Source organism: Antennarius striatus, chromosome 5 (genome assembly GCF_040054535.1).
Source record: "Antennarius striatus isolate MH-2024 chromosome 5, ASM4005453v1, whole genome shotgun sequence".
Classification (NCBI taxonomy): Eukaryota; Metazoa; Chordata; class Actinopteri; order Lophiiformes; family Antennariidae; genus Antennarius; species Antennarius striatus.
The window spans coordinates 10,922,376-10,946,708 of NC_090780.1; the positions used below are offsets into that span (position 1 = coordinate 10,922,376).

The following is a 24,333-nucleotide window of genomic DNA, read 5'->3' on the forward strand; positions in this document are numbered from 1 at the left end:
TTTCTGTTTTTGCCATTCAGTTATTTGGGGTACTGTCTGGTGTTGGTTTTAGCCACAGGGGCAGAGTGCTGGGCGTGTGGACAGCAGGCTGCACATGATAAATGTCCTGTCCAGTAGTCACTTCCTGTGCTGTCACCCTGCTGCAGGCTTCCTGTGCTGAGCAAGCAGAAGGGGAACGTAGAACATAAAATCTGAGATAACATGATAAGCGTTATTTAAATTACTTTGTCCCAAGTGCTGTCACTTCAGTAAACTATAGAAAAAAATAGTCACACAACTAGCATATTTCACATAAAAATGTAAAATAACTTTGTAGGCTCTGTCAGGCTCATAAATTTGTTTGTATATTTGTTTTTAAGATTATGCAACATTAGGAAACTTTATCAATGATATATGGTTACAATGACAAGCAGGGTGTTAAGTTGAATCTATTGTTTAGGTCTTTTTATGGGAGTAAGGAGTAAAAGCTTATTGTTTTCTAGCAAGACAAACATCACTTTGTCTCTTATTGACTATGAGCTTTCACCTGAATTACTTTTTCAGCTGCACTCTCTCAGAAATAACCTTTTTTTTGACAGTGTGTCTGACGTGGTAAAAATGGTGACTAGGAAAGATATCCCCCCTAACACAAAGCTGCTGGATTTAGTCCCCTCATTCGATGAAGATGAAGACGAAGACTCTGAGTTGGTGCCAACCATCAGATACCTGCTGCTGTGATGCCTTCAACATTAAGACCAGTAATCAGAGAAGCTTCAGCAACGATTCGTTCTTAACATTCCCGTGACATCATATCAGTTAAAAAGTTATGTCAACTGCTGTTAACAATGTTTAATGGGTGATTGTTCGTCTAACGTTTCATTTACCTGTAACACTAAATAACTGTATAATGCACATTTACTTTTTTTGCACTTTTTCTACTGCTAAACAATTATCTTTTTTTTCATTGTTAATCACACTTTGATATAGTAAGTGAATGGATAAGTGATTTTTTTTTGTCCTCTCACTCAGCTATGTGCCAAGAAATGCTAAGTAACCCAAATATCAAGGTACTGCTTACTAAAATTGTCTCTTCACAGTTCTGCCTAATTTTATGTTTACATTTATGTGTCATGTGGGTTAGATGAGCTGGTGCTGTTGGGCCAGATGGGTGCTTGCCTGGTTTCTAGGTTTACAGTTCATGTGATGGAGATGGCGCACAGAGTGAAGGGGTTCACATAGAACAAACTGTTCGCTCAGGAGATTCAGTGATTTGACGATTCATGGAGCTCATGCTATCTGGATGCAGTTATCCTCTGTTCAGGGGGTACATGTGGCAACCCCTTCCAGTAGAATGTCAAAGCTGGATGCTGGATCCATCCGAGAGCCTCATCACTGGTCGCCCTCGTGTTTACATCTTGGCAATGCTCTGCTTTCTCAGGTGTGAACTTAATCTCACGTTGTAGAATCATCTGACATGTCTGTGGGTGTGATGTGTTTATTGTTAAATTGGGGGATTGGCATTTACTGTTTTAATGCAATAAATGAGTCAATGAGGAACCTTTTTCAGTTTTCTTTACCTGCAAAATTCAGTTCTCTTGCTCTTTTTTTTTACATCATTGAAAAACATAGGTTACTATGGCAACCTCACTAAATTAACATTCTATTTAAGCCTGACTTTTACAAGCCATTATAGCAAACTATAATTACTTTCTTGAAAGAAAACAACTGAACGATAATGTCAACGATGGGCACTGAAGACATCAACTTCCAAACACCTTTATTCCAGATGCATCAAACTTTGTCAACAGAAACAGTCAGAAACATCTTATTGCAAGCTGTGAAAAAGGGTCCATCTGTAATTGCAGCCTCACTTAAATGTATCCAATAATGTCATTGCATATTATGGGTTGTCGGCTGCCTGTCTTCATGAGAGCAGTAAACTGATAGAAGTCTGTGTCGAGCTGATGGATACCTGTGTGAGACTGGTGAAAGAAAGGTTTGAGAGCCTGGAGGCCCACAGGACAGGACATCCGTTTGGGAGCCACTGCAGCTCTGTTGGACCTTGTGGGGTCTGCTGGTCTCGGGCAAACCTCGACGCCTTTAGACATCCCTGCAAGTCTGCGGCGCATGTTGACCAAAATGTCTTTGGCCAGGCGCCGGCCTGCAGTGGGCTTCAGTTCCACTGGTTCAGGACACTCTGGGAGGTCCATCCAGTTCTTTATGAGGTCAGCAAAGCTGTTGTCCCCCAGAACCAGGGGCTGTCTGTTTCTGCTGCGGCTCAGTAGCAATGTGGTCCAGTCTTCTGGGTCACTGGTCTCAAATGACGTCCAGTGTTCCAGGCAAGCGTCTGAGGTTGAATTAGGACGGATCCGTCCAGAAGGCCCTCTGTTTGTTCGGACACAGGCAGATGAAGAGACTCGCATGTTTCTGGTCCTTCTCAGAACTACACCTTCATCTTGCCAGGAAGCCTCAGAGTAACCAGAGTCCAAATCCAGACTCTTTTCACTGCTCGGGGAGCCCTGTGCCAATCGTTCCTGTTGATCATCCTCTTCCTCCAGGGGACTCGCTAAGCAGCAGGCAGAGTCATATGTGCTGCCCTCACTTGCATCAGAAATGCGTAGACAAGCAAGTTCTTGCTGTGCCCTCTGTTTGCAGACCCGTGTTACAGCAAAGGACACACATGGTTCACTCAATGGCCTTGGTCTCCTTATCTGTTTCAGGTCCTGCAAGGATTTCATCATGTGCTGCATTTGGTCCCGGAGGCAGTCTGCAGAATCTCCTAAACACAACTAAACAATGAGAAAGATACACACACTTAGTGGTGCAGGCAGAATGCAGAGTCAATGAAATTAAAAAACAAACAAAAAACCTCCTCTAACTAAAAAGTTATGACCAGATATTGTAGAAATGCACAGTTCTCATCCAAAACATCCCATCATTCCCCAGCCGTTCGACCTAAGGCACAGTTCCCCCTTTTCCTTTTAGAAGTGGGCCAATAAGATTTTTACCAGTTGAGATCACTCCACTCTACAACCATATAACAAGTGAAGCATTCCTGACAAACCTCAGAGCAACTTTACCGAGACCATCTCATGCAGTATGATCCCAGAACATGAAATCATTTTGGCTTTTGAAACAGGATGCAGATTTTACATTTGGGAAAACCCTCCCTGCCTCTTGAAGCTAGAAGGGAAGTTTTGAACAAAGTAGAGCTGAATCATGTCGGAGTGCAGAGGGAGATACCCTCCCTTGACCAACTCAGATGATGTTGATTGGTCTACATTATGAAGCAGGAAATGACTGCAACATTTAGGAATCAAACAATGGCCATACATTCATTAGGAATCACACCATCTTATGGAATGGAGAAAAACAGAAATCAGTACAATTTATTAGAAGTGATAGAAAGGTTCCATCTCAAAGCCAACATCTAAACATCAATGTAAGAGACCCGCCCCATACACACGCACACAATTTCTATTTTTAAACAAATCCAAAAATAAAAATAAAGTATTCTACCAAAAAAAAAAAAAAAAAAAAAAGGTCTTTCTTAAAGTTCCTAAAATATTACATTTATTTGAGTCTCCCTGGTTTTGGTGGGAGCGGTAACAACACGATGCCATGATGTTATCACAGCTGTGGGTGCTGAACCATTTGGGCCCTGGGGAAGCCTTATCTGTCATACAGACACCCTCCTGGGACTCCGTGGTCAGTCCACACCTCTAACAACACTTAAAAAGTTCTCCTCCGCTGCTTGAACACAACAGGAGGTGACTCACCCAGAAGCGTGCATGTGGAAAACGTCCAAGTAAACTGAAAGTGTTCCTTATTAAAGGTTTTGTTGAATGCTAGTTTTCCAAAAAATTACATTCCCAAAAACTCTTAAGACGCAAAACTGTTTGTCACGATGGGAAATAAAACTCACCATGGCTTGTGATAAAATCAATGCAGTGAAGTTCGGAAGTTTTTTAATTGCTCCTGCAACAACAACAAAAACAATGCACTGATAAATACTGGGCATTCCATTTGTCATGAATAACACATGCAGTAACAGCAGGTCTAGTCGCAGCTCACCTTCGCATCTGAGTGTAAGACTAATCCAAACACAGCCACCAGCTCCACACACTCCTGACTGCTCCACGGTCACCTCTGTCTTTATGTTCTGTCCTCTGAATCAGATGAAGATCTGTCCGAGGATTTTGGAGATGCTAAAATTTTCACTGCAGCCAATCAGCGCAGGGCTTCATGGAATCCACCAATAGGAAGTGGCCTGAAACAAAACCCCTCCCCGGGTAATTACTGCGGTCTCTGCAGCCGGGTTGGATTGTTCTCTGGTGGTAGGAGAACAACTCTTGGTTTTATTCTACCATATGTCGAGTACAATAAAATATAAAGATTTTATCATTAACAAAATAGCCATTTGGTTTATTAAAATGTCACACATCATTGCTATATGTTATTGCATTGATTACATTATCATTTTATTTTTTGGATCGACACTATTTTGTTTAAATTAATAGAGAGTATAAAATGCGTCTAGTGAAGGAGCCGTGCTCTGGCATGTCCGTGCTGGTTTACTGTAATCCACATGCTGCCACCTTGTGGAACTTGGTGAACAGGACCTTTTCTTCATTGTCTTCGCACATCAGACAGCATTTATTTATTTACAGCCAATTTATTCAATCATTCATTTTCCAAACCGCTTTATCCGCCCTAGCGGGTCACGGGGAGCAGGAGCGTATCCAGGCAGGGGACACTCCAGGTGCGACGCCAGTGCACCTCGGATCCACATAAAGACAGACGACGATGCACGCTCACACTCATTCTTATTGACAATTTGAAACGGCCAATTAACCTGAGAACTCGGAGAGAACCCACGCAGACGCGGGGAGAACATGCAATCTCCGCACAGAGCGGGACTCGAACCCGTAACCGCCTTGCTGTGCGGCGACAGCGACACCCACTGCGCCACTGTGCCGCCACGGCCAATTGAGGGTGTTTGAAATTTTCAAAATGCAAAAATATAATCGGAGTGTCGGTGACTGACTTCCTCGTTTCATTTGTTCATGTGCAAAGTATTCAAAACACAAAAGATAAAATCAATCTTCACCTGATTAATGAGAGTCTGTAAATCAGCAAACAGAAAATGTGATCCTTCTTTTCACTGATGTATTATCAGTGAAAAGAAGGTGTATATAAGGGGCCAAAAGAGCAGATAAATCTTTCCTATTATTATTATTATTATTATTATTATTATTATTATTTTCATCATCATCAGTATTATTATTATTACTTCAAGTAGCAGTAGTAGAAGTAGCAATACTAGCAGTAGTGGTAGTAGTAGTAGTAGTAGTAGTAGTAGTAGTAGTAGTAGTAGTAGTAGTAGTAGTAGTAGTAGTAGTAGTAGTAGCAGCAGCAGTAGTAGTATTAGTAGTGACAGTAGTAGTACTAGTGTAGTAATAGTAGCGGTAGTAGTAATTCTAGTAATAACGGTGGTAATAGTAGCAGTATTAATAGTATAGTAGCAGTAGTAGAAGTTCAGTGACATGCGGTCAGGGGAGGCACGGCCTCACCAGCCATCATAAAAGACAAAAATTGAAGAAATAAATTAAATGGTTATATTTATCCAGTGATGTGAATTATCTAGTTATTTTCCATTTAATGTCACCAATTTAGGGGTTATTTGTACTCAAAATCCCCCTACCATGAGGCACGCAGTTCTTGTGCCTCATGGTAGGGGGCGCTGGTGATCCCAGGGTTTCAGCCGAGGATTTGTCTTCCTCAGCTGTAGAAGAAGTGACAGCAAACTATGATTTATAGTCAGTGAGTCAATTACTGCCATTCATTTATTTTCCGCTCACCTTGCCTTACTATAAAAATGGAGGATTAAATATCTCAACCCAAATTTTTTTGATGCTTTCGTTAGACAAACTGCACATCGACTTCATTTCAAGATAAACATAACATATTAAAAAAAACATGCAGATAACAAGTTTTTTTAAATCAAATGTGCTTGTGTGTGTAAATAATTCTGCTACACTGTAGGTTTATACTCTATGTTCGTAAATATCTTCATCTGATTATGATGAAGTCTGTGTCTCACCAGCCATGAACCTCACCGCACGTCACTGTAGGAGTCGCAGTGGCAGGAGTAGAAATAGGAGCAGTAGTATTAGTATAGTAGCAGTAGTAGGAGTCACAGTAATAGTAGTAATAGTAGTAGTAGTAGTAGTTAATACATCATAGGAATCAGAAGAGGATTGCAGCAATTCTATAACAAAATCAATTTTTAATCTTTAATTTTGTAAATGACGCATTGGATGATTATTGTGTTAGTCAAAAATCTGCTAACACACAATCATAGCTACACAGCATTAGATCACCACTCTAAAGGCTGGGGAACCACTGTGATCTTTAGACAGACTCTCAAACTCACATTTCTACAAAATGTGTATCTGAACAGTAACTGGCTAATAAGAATCAAATACTACAGAGTGAATGCAGTACTTCAGTTAACTATGTGTATTGTTTTTCCACCGATGGTAAAGTACACCAAATGAGATTAACCTCTACTGTATTTTTGTTTAGGTTGCAGTTTTGGTCCAAAGCATATTGCTGTTTGTAAATTTTCCTTTGACAAATCACACTGCAGAAAAACAATGTGACCAAACTTTTATTCACATTTATCAGGTGAATGATTTATACCTTGATTTCAATGGACAGCTATACCCTCCATGTATCTCTGCATCATGGTGCATTCTAAATCATTTTACATGAATTGGAGTAGAAATAGCCCTAATTCACACTATGAAGTTAGCATGTCTCAGAAGAAAAAGTGTAAACAGATATCAAGGCACAAACATATGTAAAACACCTGGAATTAAACAAATAGTACAGAACAATCCATGTTAGGAATGACAAAAACACTTTAAATTGTGAAGATATCTTAAAAGTGACACATAATCATTTCTGTTTTGTTTCTTTAGGGAGTTACTTAAGGAATGTTATTCAGTTTATGTGGGATCAAAGCTAATCTATGGACGGTCATGCAGAACAATGTATAATAATACAACTGTGGACATTGATTCTGTGTAAACATTATACAAAAATCATTTCCCCTTCATCCATTTTCATTCTCCATGCTTGTTTGTTTTCTTCTAAAAATAAACTCTGTGCAGTCAAAAGGCTCATAAAACATAAATTAATGTGATTTTTATAAAAAGTTTTTTATTGTACTGTATTGTCTTATTAAATTTTGGAAACAAAAAGAGAAATTGAAATAAAAGATAAAAAGCACAAAAACAGGTACAAAAATGAGATTCTTTAAATGAGTAAAGGATGTCTCTTTTCTTTTCTTCTCCTTCTCCTCTGATTAATCATTCTTTATACAAATCTTTGTTAAACTGAACCTGTCTGATGAAGCATACTTTAATATTAAATGTACCATGATAAAATAATTGTTCATTAATGTGTTTACTCCCAATGATCACTTTCTATTTAAGCCATTCAAGTAATATAATTGATGATGTAAATTTATTTAAAAAACTGTTATAGATAAGGTTCTCCTCTAGGAATCAAGACTGTTATGGTTTTCATTATGAAAAGCAGTAATCATCATCACATGGCGGTTTGCAGTCCCTCATGCAGCCTGTGTGCATCGATCATTCTCCTGCTGGAACACAGACAAAAAATGGGGAAAAAAGCACCATTAAACAAAAGCAATAAAAACGTAGAAAGAAGTTTTCCCTGTAGTATAAATACAGAATAAGATGAGATTATTATAACTAAATGCTTCAGATTCTTCCGACTGCCTTAGAGGTTTTGAGTCTCACAGATGTGATTTTTTAGTCAATGAGTTTTAGCAATATCCTGATCCATTCCTGCAAGTCTAACAAAAATCTTTGTTTATTTGTGGTGCTCAGTGTAACAATGAGTGCACAAAATGGAATCATCTAAAAACTGCACTGAATGCTTTTGCCTTTTCCAGAGCTCGTCTGAGAGACACTAATGCCCCGTAGGTATAACAGTTGATGCACTTCATGACACACACATCCACAGAACCTCACCTCACTTGAAGACCTGACCTGACCGCAAAAGTACTGTCATAAAATTTCTGCTAGTTGATTCAGATACTCAGTTCATCAACAAAATGACCAAAACCTACATATGGATGTGTATAAAATACAAACACATTGCTCTATATTTAGTGTCAAACATGTTCTTACTGGAGAACATATTTTTTGGGTATCCAAAGCGTTTTGCACAAAACGCTTTGGATACCCTTTCAAGGCAAGGTCATCCAGGCAGATAGATAGATAGATAGATAGATAGATAGATAGATAGATAGATAGATAGATAGATAGATAGATAGATAGATAGATAGATAGATAGATAGACAGACAGACAGACAGACAGACAGACAGACAGACAGACAGACAGACAGACAGACAGACAGACAGACAGACAGACAGACAGATAGATAGATAGATAGATAGATAGATAGATAGATAGATAGATAGATAGATAGATAGATAGATAGATAGATAGATACTGTATTAATCGTATATATCCACTGCTCAGGCATTACATAACGAATAATAATGGATAAACACCAGGAGAAAAACAAACACTGACATCACAGGACATACTGCAAATCATACACTACACTAACAGACACATGCAGCACTATACTAAAGTCCTGGTACATTCCTCTATTATGTTTTCTGTAGTGTTTACTGAAGTCAGGCCCTCCTCCTCTCATCATCTCTTTGAAGTGCAGCAGGACTTTTCTGTTGCTGCACCAACAGGTGCTTTATTACAAAACTCATCCTCTATCTTTACAACCTTCACCTCAATATTTCATATAAGGATCTCATTGGCGAGGTTTCGTTTGAAGAAAATCAGTTGAACTCCAGAAACAATCTTCAGCCTTCCTGTATTTAAAAAACTGCTCAACCTGGAGGAGCTGCTGCTGTCCTCTCCTTGAGATGCTCACAGCGCTCCTTTTGCTTCCTGTATTTCTTGAAACAGCCTTCCACTAAAGTTTTTAATTTTGCGTTGGCATCCGCAGATCCACCTAAAACCTGGTAGGAAGCTGTCAGTTCAGTGTTATATAAGGAGGACAAAGATTCCACTTCTTGTGAGGCATATAGACCTGTTAGCTTATTGTGTATGATGTTAAAATATTGACCAGTATACTGGCACAGAGAATGAAAGGACTAATGACATCATTAATTAAACCGGATCAGACGGGTTTTATTTCAGGAAGACAGGGAGCTAATAATATCAGGAGGACCCTGAACATAATAACGTGCACTAAAAACAGTCCCAAATGCAACATGTTACTGAGTTTAGATGCACAAAAAGCTTTTGATCAAGTAAAATGGAATTTTTTGTATTACACAGAGTTAACAGCTGCTGAGTTAACAGCTGCTGTTCTGAATTCTTCTACCTTGAAAGACGAGTCAGACAAGGAGACTGTTTGAGTCCACTGTTATTCGCTCTGAGTATCGAACCTTTGGCCAAGTCAATCAGACAAAATAAAAACATAAAGGTAATATTAGATAATTGGGGTGTAGAACACAAAATATCACTATTCGCAGGTGATATATTAACATACATAAGTGAGCATTCTTCTTCCATACCAGCACTTTTAAATATCCTGGCGGGAAATGGAAAATTGTCAGGATATAAAACGAATGAATCTAAATCAGTAGCCATGATGTTATCAGATAAATACCCAACTGAACTAGAAGAGAAGACTAAGTTAACATGGACAAGCAAAGGATTTAAATATTTGGACATTATAATCACCTCTGTCACATCACAACTATTTGAAGCAAACTACGGGAAATTGATAGGCGATATGAAAAAGGACTTAAGTAGATGGGAGGTGTTATCTTTAAACCTACTGGGAAGAATAGAAACTGTGAAAATGAACACATTACCAAGATTGTTATTTTTATTTTAGTCATTGCCCATTGTAAGTTCTAATTCCATCCAAACAACTTTAGATAAAACAATATCACAATTTCTATGGCAAAATAAAAGGGTCAGAATCAAATATAAAACACTTTTGTGACCTAAAGACAAGGGAGGATTGAACCTACCTAATTTACAGCTTTATTACTGGGCTGCACGAATAGACCTTTAATTATCTGGATAAATAACGACACGGACACGGTTTGGGTGAAGATGGAACAAAGTTCCTGTAAAAACATATCTTTAGGGTCACTTCCTTTTGTGACTCGCGCAACGTGGAAGAAACGCAGAATAGAAAATGAATAGATTAAAGGAACAATGAAGATATGGTCAGTTGTAAGAAAAAAAATGGGTATATTCAAATCAACCACTAGAGCTACTAAGATAACTAAGAATCCAGACTTTTTGCTGTCTATACTTGATGCAGGGTATAAAAAATGGTCAAATAGGGGTCTAATTTAAATAGCACAACTGTTCATTGGGGAAACTCTGAAGTCATTTGATCAACTTAAAAGAGAAATTAATTTACCTGTATAGTACTTTTATAAATTTTTACAATTACGTCATTATCTTTTAAAACATAAGGAATGGCTTCTACCCGTCAACCCTTTTTTTTTCTTTTTGGATGTTGTTGCTGATGTTCCAACACTGATTAAATCTGTTGTAATAACATGTCTGGAAAGAAGAAAAATAAACGGAATAAATAAATAAAATAAAATAAATTACATCCAAAATATATAAGGCTCTACAACAGGATTCTAAGGACAGTGATTTAGGGGTTAAAGAGAAATGAGAACTGTAAGCTAATATTATAATAACAGATAAACAGTGGGAAGACACCTTTGAAGCAGGCCATAAATTAACTTGTAGTCCAACACTTAGGTAATTTGACTGGAAGATTAAAATGCGATATTATAATACTCCAGTGGTACTGTCAAAATATAGTCAGTCAGTCACCTTCAGATTACCACCGCTGTATCCGCCGTAGCAGGTCACGGGGAGCCGGAGCCTATCTCAGCGGCATAGCACATGCACACACACACACACACACACACACACTCATTCCTATGGGCAATTTGGAACAGTGAACCTCAATCAACCTGAAGCGTATGCGTTTGGAGGTGGGAGGAAGTCACAGAACCCGGAGAGAACCCACACAGACACGGGGAGAGCATGCGAACTCCGCACAGAGTGGGACTCGAACCCGGGTCCGCCGTGTTGTGAGGCGGCAGCGCTAACCACTGCGCCACCGTGCCACTCTCAAAATATAGTAATATATCTAATTTGTGCTGGACGGGATGTGGAAAGGTGGGAGACCTCACACATATATTTTGGGACTGTCCCAAACTTTCAACATTCTGGAATGATATTCAAGAGGGAACTAAACATGTTTTGGGCATAAATATTATTTTAAATCCAGCATTGGTCATTTTGGGGATACTCTCTACTAATATGATAGATAAAGATATGATTTATTTACTCAGAATGTTACTCCTGGTAGCAAAAAAATGTGTGACGGCTGCTTGGCTGGACCAACATCCCCCAGGGTAACAAAAGGGAGAGAGAATAAAAAATGTGTACTCTATGTAGAAAATCACTGTAAAATTACAACTGAAAACAGCGAAATTTCTGTCAACACCAGTTATGAAGGCTATACAACTCTATGTATGAATGTACATGAATATATATACAAACATAAGAAGGATAAGAAGGTATATGTATATATAAAAATACATTTTCATTTATTTATTCATTTGTTTGTTTTTTTTAAATGATTATTTTTATGGAATTTAAATGCATAACATTATGCAACTGCTTTTTCAATTTGTATTATCATTTATGTGTACAGCTCCCTGCCTTTGGTTTAATTGTTGAATAAAAACTCAGTAAAAAAAAAAAAAGAAACAGCCTTTCAATCATCGCTGGGTCAGACTGGGAAGCCTGTGAGCTCACACCGCACTGCAGCAGGGCTGCTGGTTTGCCACTCGGAGCTCTTTGATCTTACCTTAGTTACTGCAGTACTTCTAATGACTGTGAACATCTTCCAGCAGGATCATTAAATAGAGCCCTTTCTCTCCATGGCTGTCCATTTACAATGACATAGGTGTTGCTGCAGCTGGGAGTCTTCCAGCTGTGCATTGAGAGCATCATTAACCTCCATCAGGTCACATCTGGCTCTGCCCTCATTTCAGTCAAAAACTGGACATACCCTGGCTAAACCAGATCCCCGAACAGTCTCCATAAATCATGCCGTCAACCATAAATCGGCTCTCTGTTGTTTTATTCTCTTTGCTTTATCAAATCTGTTTTGTTTAATTCATGGCTGCAGAACAAAAAATTAAGACATTCATTCATTCATTTTCCAACCCGCTTAATCCGCTAACGCAGGTCGCGGGGTAGCCAGTGCCTATCCTGGCAGTCTCAGGGCGTGAGGCGGGGGACACTCCGGGCACGACGCCAGTGTACCGCGGAGCCACATAGATACAAACAAACAACCATTCACACACACACACTCCTATGGTCAATTTTGGGACCGGCCAATCAACCTGAAGCGCATGCTTTTGGAGGTGGGAGGAAGCCGGAGAACCTGGAGAGAACATTGAACTTTCCAATTCAATCAAGGCTCGTCAACATGTTTTAAACATCATTGATTGTGATATGACATATTGCTTACCATTTCACATGGATCGTCAAACATTTTATGGAGTCTATATATTAATGAGTCATACAGAATTATAAACAAATCTATTTGGGACTGTATATACATATATATAAATAACTCCATCATTAATATTTTGATATAAGCACGAATAGTTATGGTCATATTTAAATAATAAAATGGTCACTAATGTTTTTCTGCTGAAAAAATAATTTGTTTCTGTTAAATAAATTAAGTCTTCATCTTACATACAATTCCTTGTGAGTGTGCACAAACAATACAGTTAATTATCTGTCTGTACTTGTAATGTTTCCACAGTGTTCTCATACATCTTACCTTTAGAAAAGACCACAGTCTTTTAGGTTGTTCTTAATAATGACATCAGTGACAGCGTCAAAGACAAACTGTACGTTCTTGGTGTCAGTGGCACAGGTGAAGTGGGTGTAGATCTCCTTTGTGTCTTTTTTCTTGTTCAGATCCTCAAACTTGGTCTGAATGTAACTGGCTGCCTCATCAAACTTGTTTGCTCCTGCGAGAGATGATATTTTCTTATGTTGCGTAATTCATTAGCAACCTCTCTGTTGTTGTACTTTAATAACAAAAAGCAGCAGTACAGCCTCTAATATTCCATTGTGTACCTGTGTACTCTGGGAAGCAGATGGAGAGGGGGCTGTGGGTAATCTTCTCCTCAAAGAGGTCCTTCTTGTTCAGGAAGAGGATGATGGAGGTCTCAGTGAACCACTTGTTGTTGCAGATGGAGTCAAATAGTTTCATGCTCTCATGCATTCGGTTCTGAGGAGAAGCAAAACTGATCACAACTTATGGCCCAGCATCACACGACAGCTGGCACCAGGGGAAGATGTTGTTTAACATTTGAAATGTGTGTGTGTGTGTGTGTGTGTGTGTGTCTTCTAAGCATTTTGAAAAAAACAGCTTTTGTTACACACTGTGTCTAGTTAACTACAAATGGATGATTAAAACTCACATTTATTAATAAAGAAGAGAGTGGAGATGTTATATGACTGAATTCATGAAGTTCAAAAAATTGATGCAGATAAAAACACTTACCATCTCTTCATCCTCAGCCAGCACCAGGTCATAAGCACTCAGTGCAACACAGAATATAATGGCTGTAACTCCTTCAAAACAGTGGATCCACTTTTTTCTCTCTGAGCGCTGACCTCCCACATCAAACATTCTACAAAGGGAGTAGAGCAAAAGAGAATGCATGTGCTAATGGAGGAGTAACAATGCTCCACCTAACAATAAAAGAAAAACGATGCCCATAAGAATCATGGAACAGACAAGTACATCTTGATGGAAATGAGGATGAAGAACAAAGGATAAAGTGCGGGTGACTGATGATTCTGTCCCTGATTGTACATTAAATTTTCATGAGGCTACAGGAGCTTGTCTGTCAGATATGATCACGTCAGTATTTCTAGCATTGGATGGTGACTTGTATGAGGGTCTTGTAGTTTTGTCCAGTCAGTATTTGTCAATGCTCTGTCTTGTTTAGTTCCGGTCTCTGCATCACCTCATATTTTGCAGGTTTTCAGTAGATTGAGGCTTTTGTACCCACCCACGTCTGTGTTAGCCTCTTGTTAGCAGCTCAGTCCTTTCTGCTATCAGGAGATCAACGTGGACTGTTAGCTTCTTCGGCCTGCAGGTGTAGCGGTTGCTCTGCTTTGGTCTTACAGTAGGTCTGCTGTTAGTTATACTTGCCACTGCCCAAAGTGTTGTGTTGGGTGGTTCTGATCGTGTCCCTTTTGGCTGGGGGTGCACTCTGGATATGTCTTGTGCAAACAATCTATTTCTTCAATCCACCTCTTTTTACTCCGTGCCCTGCTCAGCCAAGGCACAGAGAGCTGTGAGTCTTTGTCTGGAACTCTACAGGGCCTCACCTTCGGACATCTGTTTCACTTCTGTCTTCCTCTCTGCACTTCTGTTAGATGACTGATTTTTCTCCAAGGGCCACTCTCTGTTGGCTCATACCAACCATCATCAGGATTACTGGAGGGAGTAGGAGGGGTGATCGCTCTCTGTTTGCTCGTATTACTTGTTGCTCATTTGTCATCACTACTGTCCCATAGCTTCTAACCTTGTGGGACCTTGTTGGAACAGTACCCAGACTGGACATTACCAACCAAGATGCTGCGTCAAGAGCACCAACATTAGCGGCTACTCCAATGAACTGTACACATTTTCCTTTGTCACAGATTACGAACAACAAACAGCAATTGTGTTGTCTTTCTATGACACTGTAAAAAAATCAGCAACAGCATGCTTGACTCATGATTCAGGATGCAGCCAGTTTGACATCATGAGAAGCATCAGCAGCACAAATGCATCCTTAATCATTCTTCTTCATCTTCTTCTTACATTCATTGACAGATCACAGGCTTTATAGGTGCGTCCTGACACTTCCTGTATCAGTGTACTGATATTGTTGTCCATGAAAGCAATTTTTACTTTGCATTATTGGTTCAATCCAAGTGTTACAATTTCAAAGCAGACCTTAATAAATTATCAATTGATGGACTGATAATTGGTCATTTTATTATTGATAAACATTGTATATCCCTATGGTTTAGATAATCATACAAAAAGATGTGTGACAAACATGGGTCACGGGTCTGCTGGAGCTTATCCTAGCTGGCTACGAGTAGAGGCGGGGTATACCAGAGAGGCGTCCCAGCGCATAATTGCGTCACACAAAAAACAAGCACCCACTCACGCTCATACTCACACCTACAGTCAATTTGTGGGAACAGTTCCCCTAAGCAGCATGTTTGTGGAGGTGGGAGGAAGCTGGAGAACCCATACAGACACAGAGGGAACATACACGCTCCTCACAGAAAGTAATCAAACCCGGAACCTTCTTGCTGTGAGGCGACAGTGTTACACACTGAACCACATGTATAAGTTTGATCAATCAAAACTAAGGCAATGTGAAAAAATGACAATATCTAAGTCCTTCCTTTTTCTGCTTATCATGGCAAACAGGACAAAATAGCAAAATACTGACTTTATTCCTATTTATTCTTTCTGTGTTTTATTCAGGCCTTATTTTGAGGTTACATTTTACTTTATTATTATAATTGTTAATTGTATTCACTTATAATATACAGTATATACAGTAAATGCTAACAGTCAGGATAGTCCGGTTTTCAAATGTTTAAAACCTGACTGAATGTCCTTCTCATCTTTTCTGAATAGATCTACATGTACAGTACATCCATTACTGTCCCACATGAGGCCTCAGGCTAGGTCAGAGCACATTTTATTTTAGACCAACCCTAATGTACGGTACCACAGAGGCCAAACTCAGATGTTAGTAACATATAAACTTCTGGTTTTATTGAATGAGCACAAATTATTTATTCAGCTTTCATTCCTGATAAATTAAGGTTTTGATTGCTGGTGTAATTTCCTGCATCAATGAATCATGCCCCACCAATGCTATTAATGTTGAGGCCAACTCTAGCAATTTCTTTAGAGCAGGTGTGGAGATGATTGGTACAGTGATGTCACTGCTTACGTAGATGGGGTCTAATTAAATGGAAAATTTAAAAAAAGGCACATGGCATAAGTACATTTATCCTGTTATTTTAAAATCCAAGCTAAGGATTCGCCTAGTAGTGCTACAAAATTAAACTCAAAGCTCTTACTTCGATAAAAATGGAGACAGGATGAGAGGGGAAATGACAGCATGTTTTCTTTTAACATGTATTTATTACTTTTTGGCTTTCAAAATGTTCAGAGTCATTTAACATTGATTAAAGGAACACATGGTCTTACTTGAAGTGCAGTTCCTTGAAAGTGAAGTGAGTCTCAACAATTCCGGTGGTCTTGACTCGTGTTCGCAGGACATCCTGTTGGGTGGGGATGTAATCTGCTTTAGCTATTCTCTCCAAGTCATTCAAGTAACTAAGACAGAGAGAGAAGAAGAGTGAAAAAGAGATACCGCTGAACGTTAACAGCGACTGAAACATGTGACTGACATTAAACAAGCCAACAAACAATTATCTGATTGCTTTTCATTAGACTAAGTGTGTTTTTGGGGCTGTTAATGTAAAAATTAAATTACAAGGAACAAATTCCTCTGCTGCCTAATACACTGGCTTTAGCAGCCTGTCAGTCAAATATTTCCCCAAACCTAAAACATGTCCTGTTTAATTAATAAAGATTGGTCTGTATTGAGAAAGGTAGTCTAGTAATTAATTTGCACTGAAAAAAACTATGGAATTGCCCTCTCGTGGCAATTCCAAAAATCCAGATTTAAGACACTTCTGCATTAGCCTCCATACTGTTTTGTATCATCAGTGTATCATCTGATTTATCCACCCTAGGCAACATTCTCACAGCTGGTATTGGCTACATGATGACACCTTCACTGCTACTAGTGTAGCTCAAGAACAATTTGTAGATCATGTTTTTTATTCAAAATCTCCTTCCACAGTTGTTTGTTATATCAGTTTTTTCTCAGTAATCTAGAAAGTCACAACTTCACATGAAAAGACCACATCAGTGTAGAATTCCATACTTGTGATACTTGTGCTTGTTTTGGTTGATGTCGTTCTGTGTGTGAAATGTGATTTGATGTTATTTATAGTAATAATCTCACAATGCAGTTTCTTTTCTTGTTGGTTGGCATGTGAATCATAATGCTTTCATGGTGTTGATTTACATCATGGTCAAATATTTATGTCTGAGTCCCATAAAAATGTCCCCTCGCATGGTTTTACAGCATATTTCACCAGTGGTTGCTGCTGTCGGGTTTCCCCGTGGTTCAGTGCAGAGTCTCTCTACTTCTCTATGTTAGACAGTAATATTATCTCTGATGACATAAATATGATATACAACATAATTTGTTGTCACACATTCAGCCTATGAACATTATTTCTATCCTCTTGACATGGCCTACTCCAGAACTTACTTAACTCTAACTTGAGGCTCATTAATGACCACATTTACTGCTGGTTGTCTGTATCCTGAATTTCATTCTTGCCTACTGTTTGTAGTGTTTTCTTATACATATCTTAACTCCTTAGATATTACATAATAATATAATACCAATAAAGTTCTATGCAATATTGTGCTATGATGATTCCTGGTTCCGTGTGGCTTCAGGGTCTTACTTTCTTATTTTCATTCTAATCTCAGAAGTGATTTGATTGATTAATGCTTAGAGAGCGTGAAATTACATTGGAATGTTGATGTCAAATATCATCTCTAATAATGTAAGGGTTCAACAATTATGTGAGAGTTGTGTTCAAAGAATGTGGAGAAGAGTAATTAAATCTCATACAAACAAACATGCAGTAGGCTGTGTCTTTCGAGATGGCTGTTTTTGTTTTTGTTTTTTCGCTTTTCACTGTCCTTTCTTTCTGGATCCACAAGTCTTTTCCTTCCTTAATACCCTCTATCCATTTTTGGCAGCCTGTTGTCAGTAGGGGAGTGTGTCATCATTCTCACCATGTTTGATACAATCTGCCTCTTGTGCACAAGCTTTGAATCATCTTCCAAGGCCAGCTGGGAGCTTTATTGGCTTATAAGCTATGCTTCTCAAATGGAAAGATAAAGATGTGTGTGTGTGTGTGTGTGTGTGTGTGTGTGTGTGTGTGTGTGTGTGTGTGTGTGTGTGTGTGTGTGTGTGTGTGTGTGTGTGTGTGTCTTTCGCTCTCAGTCTCTCTCTCTCTCACTATTTATGTGTGTGTGTATATGCATATACACAGCATATACACAGTATAGAGTACGTATATATTTGACATTTGCACAGATCTCACAATATTCACAATTAATGAGCGAATAAAACCAATGATTAAAAATAATTGTTTTGCCCCATCCTGGCAGTCATTATAAAATCTTTAAATGTTTCCACATGGAATAAAAGTAGTATTTTAGGAAATAACACTTGCACACAAAATAATGAACTTTTCTTTTAATGTTTCACTTGTGGCTTTCATATTCATAGCAATCTATTGTCATTGTTTACTTGGAAAATAATGCTCCTTGGAGTAAAGAATAGCTCTCATTTTTTCATCCCCGAAGAAAAATTATTCTGTGTTCTGCTCATCATGTCATGCTATGAAAGGATCAAATCTGGAGAGGGTCATATCATTGCTACATGGATGTTATTAGACTTTCCTTTCATGAGAGAGTATGAAAGGATCCATCACAGTAAAACAATAGCTCTGCCAATGACAGGAATATAGAATCAAATCAAATCAAACAGTACTACATTTTGTGTGCATGGACATGCAATAGAGAAAAGCAGCATTGAAATGAGACCATGAAAGAGAAACATGACGGGCTGGATGGGAGGATGAAGAATAAAGTCTCTAGAGGTGAGGCTCCACAGACTATCAGGCAAAGACTCTGAAAGATAGCATGAAATACAGAGGCAAATTGTCTTTTTGCCAAAGATCCTTCCAGTGTGCATTCCCAGCTTGAAGGGAACCACAGCATGAGTAGACCCACCTGAGACACAGCAACACTGGACAGCCATATGGGAGAACGCGGCATAAAACAGTCGATGCTAACTGATCGTGGGTGGACATGAGAACAGACAACAGGAACTAGTTAACATCGCCAGAGCAGACATCCTACAATGACTCTCAGACATGAAGAGCAGGACAGCACCAGGACATGACATGATTGATACCTAAAGACTGAAGAAGTTATCAGCCCTCCACGACTGCCCTTTCAGCAGAAATGACCAAGCTGCTAATACCTAGACTGGCTATCAGGGCAATCTGTAGCATGAAGGATCTACACAATAGAACACCTTTCAACTACCAGTTGATAACCAGCCTCTCAACAACATGGATGTCTTCATCAAATGTGGAATACGTATATCAAAGAGATACGCTATCTTCACTGCTGCTCTCATGAGTCAGTCCATGAACCAAACACACACAACACCAGAGGGTCAAAGCACCAGCTACTAGCCGACAGAGTAATCACTGTTAGACTAATAGATCAACCTGACTGACAACAAGAAAGCTTATAACTCAATGCCCACTCACATGATGGAAGCGACTAACTTTACTGAGTTACATCAAAACAACACAAACAAAAAAAATCCATTTATACTCACTATGCTGCAGAGTCATTGAGCTGGTACTCTCGTGACCGTGCAAAGCAGCTCTGTATTCCAATGTCGCCCCACAATCGCCTGATCACATTGGCCAGGTCATCGGGAAGGATGCCCTGTTCCTCAGCAGCGGCAGACAGGGCAAAGAGCTGCTGGGCATCATCCTGCAGGGGGCAGTACAAACATAAGACACAGTGAAACCATCATTGACAAAACATAAATGCATACAAGAAAACCTTTGACTTTTTTACATATTGCAATATTACATATTACAAAATTACATATTTTGCAACCACTTTTTGGTTTGTGCATAAACTATAAATGCAGTCATGCATTTGTAAAAGTTAGATACACATCTATTCAGTTCTATCTTACATTTACATACAGAGTGTATGGAACCACTTCAATTTGTTTTCTACAGACTGATAACGCTGATATCATGTTCAGACTGGCTGAACATGATATAGGTTCAGCCAATCTGAACATATATCATGTAATACTGTATATGTGAGAAGTGTTGATTTGGCTCAGGGAAGAAGCATGTGTCTTTTTTAATTATGTTGCCATCCTCATTCTCTCAGCTATTCATAGCAATAAATGATAAAATACAAAAAAATCAGTAATTATGACCCAGTTGACTTGAACTTTTGCATAGCAATGGGTTTAGGAAATAACTCTTTCTAAGTCTGTTTGTCAGAATATGGAGTAGTTGTCAAAATAACAGAATAAATATAGTAACTACAGTTCACTGGAAATGGACTGGAAACAGTTTTACTGTATATGCAAATTTTGATGGAAAATGAGTTTCTGTAGCCACCTGCTTCCCTGCCGGCAGCTACAATGCCTCTGCATTGGTGATGGGTTGTCATGTTTATTTTATTGGGTCATTTATTCTGGGAACATACCACCTTCTACTGAGAGTTTCTGTCTGCATTCCAAAGTTGGAAACAGTCAAATCATCTAATGCATTTATTCATTTTTTGAAAAACAAGACAATCATAATTGTTTCGTTATCAGCCCGTTCTCTGAAGAGAGGTCACAGTTGTTGCCGGAGCCCCAGCTGGCTAGAGGCAAGAGGCATGGTACGCTCTGGACGTGCTCCCAAGGCATTCCAGAGCAAAATGTTCAGTTAAACAAATTATAAAACACTGGACAATAAAAACAATTGGACATTACGATGGCACAGTTGGTAGAGCTGCTGCCTCACAGCAAGCAGCTTCTGGGTTCAATACCCTTCTGTGCGGTGTTTGCATGTTCTCTGCGTGGGTTCTCTCTGGGAACCTGAGATGTGGCCTCTCACCCCGCCACCTGCCCCTAGCCACTTGGGATGGGTTCCAGCGACACCCGTGACCCATTCCTCTGATAATGGGCTGAAGATGAGAACATCTTGCCGAACATCTTGTCTACACTACCGGTTGATAACCTGCTTCTCAACAATATTTTGCTATGAATTTTGAGGCACTGTAACTGCTGGAGTTCGCACGCTCATCCCGTGTCTGCATGGGTTCTCTCCAGGTTCTCCGACTTCCTCCCACCTCCAAAAGCATGCGCTTCAGGTTGATTGGCTGGTCCCAAATTACCCGTAGGAGTAAGTGTGTGTGTGCATGGTTGTCTGTCTTTGTGTGTGGCTCCGCGGTGCCTGGAGTGTCCCCCGCCTCACGCCCTGTGCCAGCTGAGCTAGGCTCCAACTTCCCGTGACCCGCTGCGGCTGATGAAGCAGCAAAAAATTAATGAATGAATGTAACTGCTGAGTTTACGTACTAACATCTATCATCATGCTATTGCATTCACTTACAATTAAACAACAATTAATCTCTGGAAACAAATTCAAATCAAAAATGTTTTGGATAATAAACGAGTGTGCACAGTAGAAATGAGTAATTCCGTATATTTACATGCACAGCCAGTGAGTATGGTATGTAGGCACAAGCCGGCTAACACACTAGTTGGTAGTATTGGAGTGAGAGTAACTTCAAATACGTCAATTTGGTCGATCTGCTGTAGGAAGAAAAGAGCATCTATTCTCTTTTCATGACCACACCAGAGTCCTCTGTTGCATCACCCTTACACAGGCCACACTGAGAATCACACACTGCTCTCCAAAAATATAGTTCAGTCACTGGCTGCAGCTCAATGAGAGCTTCTTCAGAGATGATGAGAGGTCACAGGATGCAGCAGATTGGAATATTGCCAGGGACTGCGACTTGTGTCGTAATAGCTTGAGTAAAATAACACCATTCTTGAATCCAGGCTATCTTCCAGATAATCCTCAAATGTAATCACCTGTTCCTTTCGCCTACCCTTCCACAAAATGTAATTGAAATTCTTTAATACAAGCTATCCTGCTGACAACAACACTAAAGCAAACAAAACATGGTAGACATCACTACAGCTGGCTACAAGTGAGACACAGGGTACACTCTGGATGTACAGCTCATCTCAGTGCCACGTGACAGATGAACATCCGTTCGCACTCACACTTACAGTTATGGACATTTTGGAGTGACAAATTCATCTAATCTGCATGTTGGGGGAACTGGAGAACCCACAGAGAACGTATGCAGACACGGGTAGAACATCCACACTATGTACAGAAAGGAACTGAACCCAGAACAGCACTGACCACCGAGCCATTGTTCTGACCCACTAACAGTAGTCACAGTAGTAGTAGTAGTAGTAGTAGTAGTAATAGGAGTAGTAGTTGTCGCAATAATAGTAGCAGGTTCAGTTACCGAGTATTTTAAAGAGAGCATCCTGTATTTCCAGGACAAGAATTGTGTTTCTGCTCTTGTCAAATGAAAAGAGATTATTAATGAAAATTATAGTTTTGCACATTATGTCAACGTTAGTTTTACGAGGTGCTGGAAACACTCTCAGGTAAGTTTTATATATTTTTCAGTGGGCAAAATCTACACAAGAATACTGTGAAAAAAATTACACAAGGTAAAGACAAATTTAAGATGTAATGTAATGTAGCACAACCCCCTTCAGCTGCTTAGTTCTTTTTCTACGCTCTGTTCAAAATATTTTCTTTTCTGATTTTTGTGCTGCAGGAGTTAAAGGCTGTCTAGATGATCAAAGATGGTCGAGGTGAAGTCAAGGACCATTTCCCTGCAGGTTACACAGATAGATCAGCACAAAATTATACTGTGCTCTACTTTATGGAACTAGCAGTAATTTTACACTGAAAACAGCCTGCTGTTGGGTGAGCATTGGGAATCATATGATTCCATTTGTACCGGTACAGATGATGAATACGGAAGGCTTGTTCTCAGGAAAAAAAACTGTTTTCCCAGAAGCATCACGGCCTTCAAATGTTTTATGTTGACTGATTAGTACTGGAACACAGTTATGTGGGGGATTAAAATGTGTAGTTTGAGATAATGGGCAGTGCAGCAATCTGAGTCTTTTTCGGTTTTTATTTTCTATTTATCATTATTTTACTTAACAAAAAAATTAAAACAAAAATTTAAATTAGGAGACACATTGGCCAATATGAACAGAGGCACCTCATACGACCTTAGCTCTGAAATCTGTGCCAAATATTCAAACAAAAGTTATTGTTGATGAGGCAGGTACGTGTCATTCTATCTGTCAATAGCTAATGACAACATCTGAATAGTGCCTTCTTGCACAATGATGGTGAATTTTTCATCTGCTCAGTTTTCCGTTCTCAGGCTATGAAGGCCCCCAACAACAAGAACATATTTTCAGGTTTTGTTACCTGTGGTTATGGATACAAATAACAACTGTGGACATAATCATACACAGTAATGTCCTGTTATAGCTATTAAATAGTATGTTTGTGCATCTTACCATTCTCGAGGGACTGCTGTAGTCTATCTTGAGACTGGCCATGGCTTTAACAATGGCCATAATGGACTGGATGGTATTACTATAAACCACAGCCCGGTACTGCTTACACTCATCTTCTGAGTAGCCATCTTCATGAATGATCCTGAGAATGTCAAAGACATGCAATATTTATTTAAGTAGAGGTTAAGGTTTTTCAAACGACAAATTTCAAACCTTGTAATCATGGTTTACATGTTTCCAAGAAGATGTCTGACAGGGGACAGAAAAAAAGGACTGAAAAGGTCAGGGGTAAAGATACAACAGAGGCTATTCTTTATGAAGAGACAACATAGAAGGCACATGTCAGCTGTGGTGCACAAAACTGGATGGATTGTGGGTGAAAATAGCCCAGAGAGCTTTATTTCCAGGGCTGCACAAATGGCTTCACAAGAACAATGTTAGCATCAGCCAGGACCACACACACTCGGGCCTCATTCTGACACAAAGTGGAGGAACAGATCCTTCCTCGGAGCTACAGCCTCCATTAACTCCACTGTCCTATCCCAGGATGCCAGGAACTGATGCAGTGTCCTGAACTTACCTTTTGTTATATTATTTCCCATTCAAACTGGCAGTGAGCAACTAACCATCTGCATATGAACAGGTGTGCATCCCTTCATCAGATGCAATCATCCAGACTTGATCCTGCTGTCAAGGGAGAGCACGCTGAGACGACCTCAAATTAACTCCCAAGTTAAACCGCCTGATACTTTTAACATGGACCAATGGCATTTTAGAAAACACACAGTTGCCATTTCAT

General features: G+C 39.4%; 3 protein-coding genes across 6 annotated transcripts in view; 1 reads left to right on the forward strand and 2 right to left on the reverse strand.

Moving 5' to 3' along the window:
• uba7 (ubiquitin-like modifier activating enzyme 7) overlaps window positions 1-1,539 on the forward strand; it is a 35,691-nt gene extending 34,152 nt beyond the window's left edge. The window contains exon 24 of the mRNA XM_068315248.1: window positions 579-1,539. Within this exon, the coding sequence (XP_068171349.1) occupies window positions 579-717 (139 nt within the window). The 3' untranslated portion in view covers window positions 718-1,539. The remainder of the gene's footprint in view (window positions 1-578) is intronic.
• gnai2b (guanine nucleotide binding protein (G protein), alpha inhibiting activity polypeptide 2b) overlaps window positions 1-24,333 on the reverse strand; it is a 189,165-nt gene that overhangs the window by 138,715 nt on the left and 26,117 nt on the right. The window contains exons 3-9 of one of the 3 annotated variants that reach the window (XM_068315598.1): window positions 23,535-23,676; window positions 19,722-19,882; window positions 16,421-16,549; window positions 13,688-13,817; window positions 13,258-13,411; window positions 12,956-13,148; window positions 7,187-7,648 (exon numbers count right to left, since the gene is read on the reverse strand). In XM_068315598.1, coding sequence (XP_068171699.1) covers window positions 12,958-13,148; window positions 13,258-13,411; window positions 13,688-13,817; window positions 16,421-16,549; window positions 19,722-19,882; window positions 23,535-23,676 — 907 coding nt within the window. In that variant the 3' untranslated portion in view covers window positions 7,187-7,648; window positions 12,956-12,957. Of the gene's footprint in view, window positions 1-7,186; window positions 7,652-12,955; window positions 13,149-13,257; window positions 13,412-13,687; window positions 13,818-16,420; window positions 16,550-19,721; window positions 19,883-23,534; window positions 23,677-24,333 lie in introns of those variants that run through there. The other 2 variants (XM_068315597.1, XM_068315599.1) reach the window with 2 other exon arrangements.
• inka1b (inka box actin regulator 1b) lies at window positions 1,669-4,150 on the reverse strand. 2 transcript variants are annotated; one of them, XM_068315249.1, is made up of 3 exons: window positions 4,054-4,144; window positions 3,905-3,957; window positions 1,669-2,768 (listed from the first exon to the last, which is right to left on the reverse strand). In XM_068315249.1, exons 2-3 carry the CDS (start codon window positions 3,905-3,907, stop codon window positions 1,851-1,853), a joined length of 921 nt encoding a protein of 306 aa, XP_068171350.1. In that variant the 5' UTR covers window positions 3,908-3,957; window positions 4,054-4,144; the 3' UTR covers window positions 1,669-1,850. The 2 variants fall into 2 exon arrangements, with proteins under 2 accessions (XP_068171350.1, XP_068171351.1); XM_068315250.1 differs by having other exon boundaries at window positions 1,670-2,758; window positions 4,054-4,150.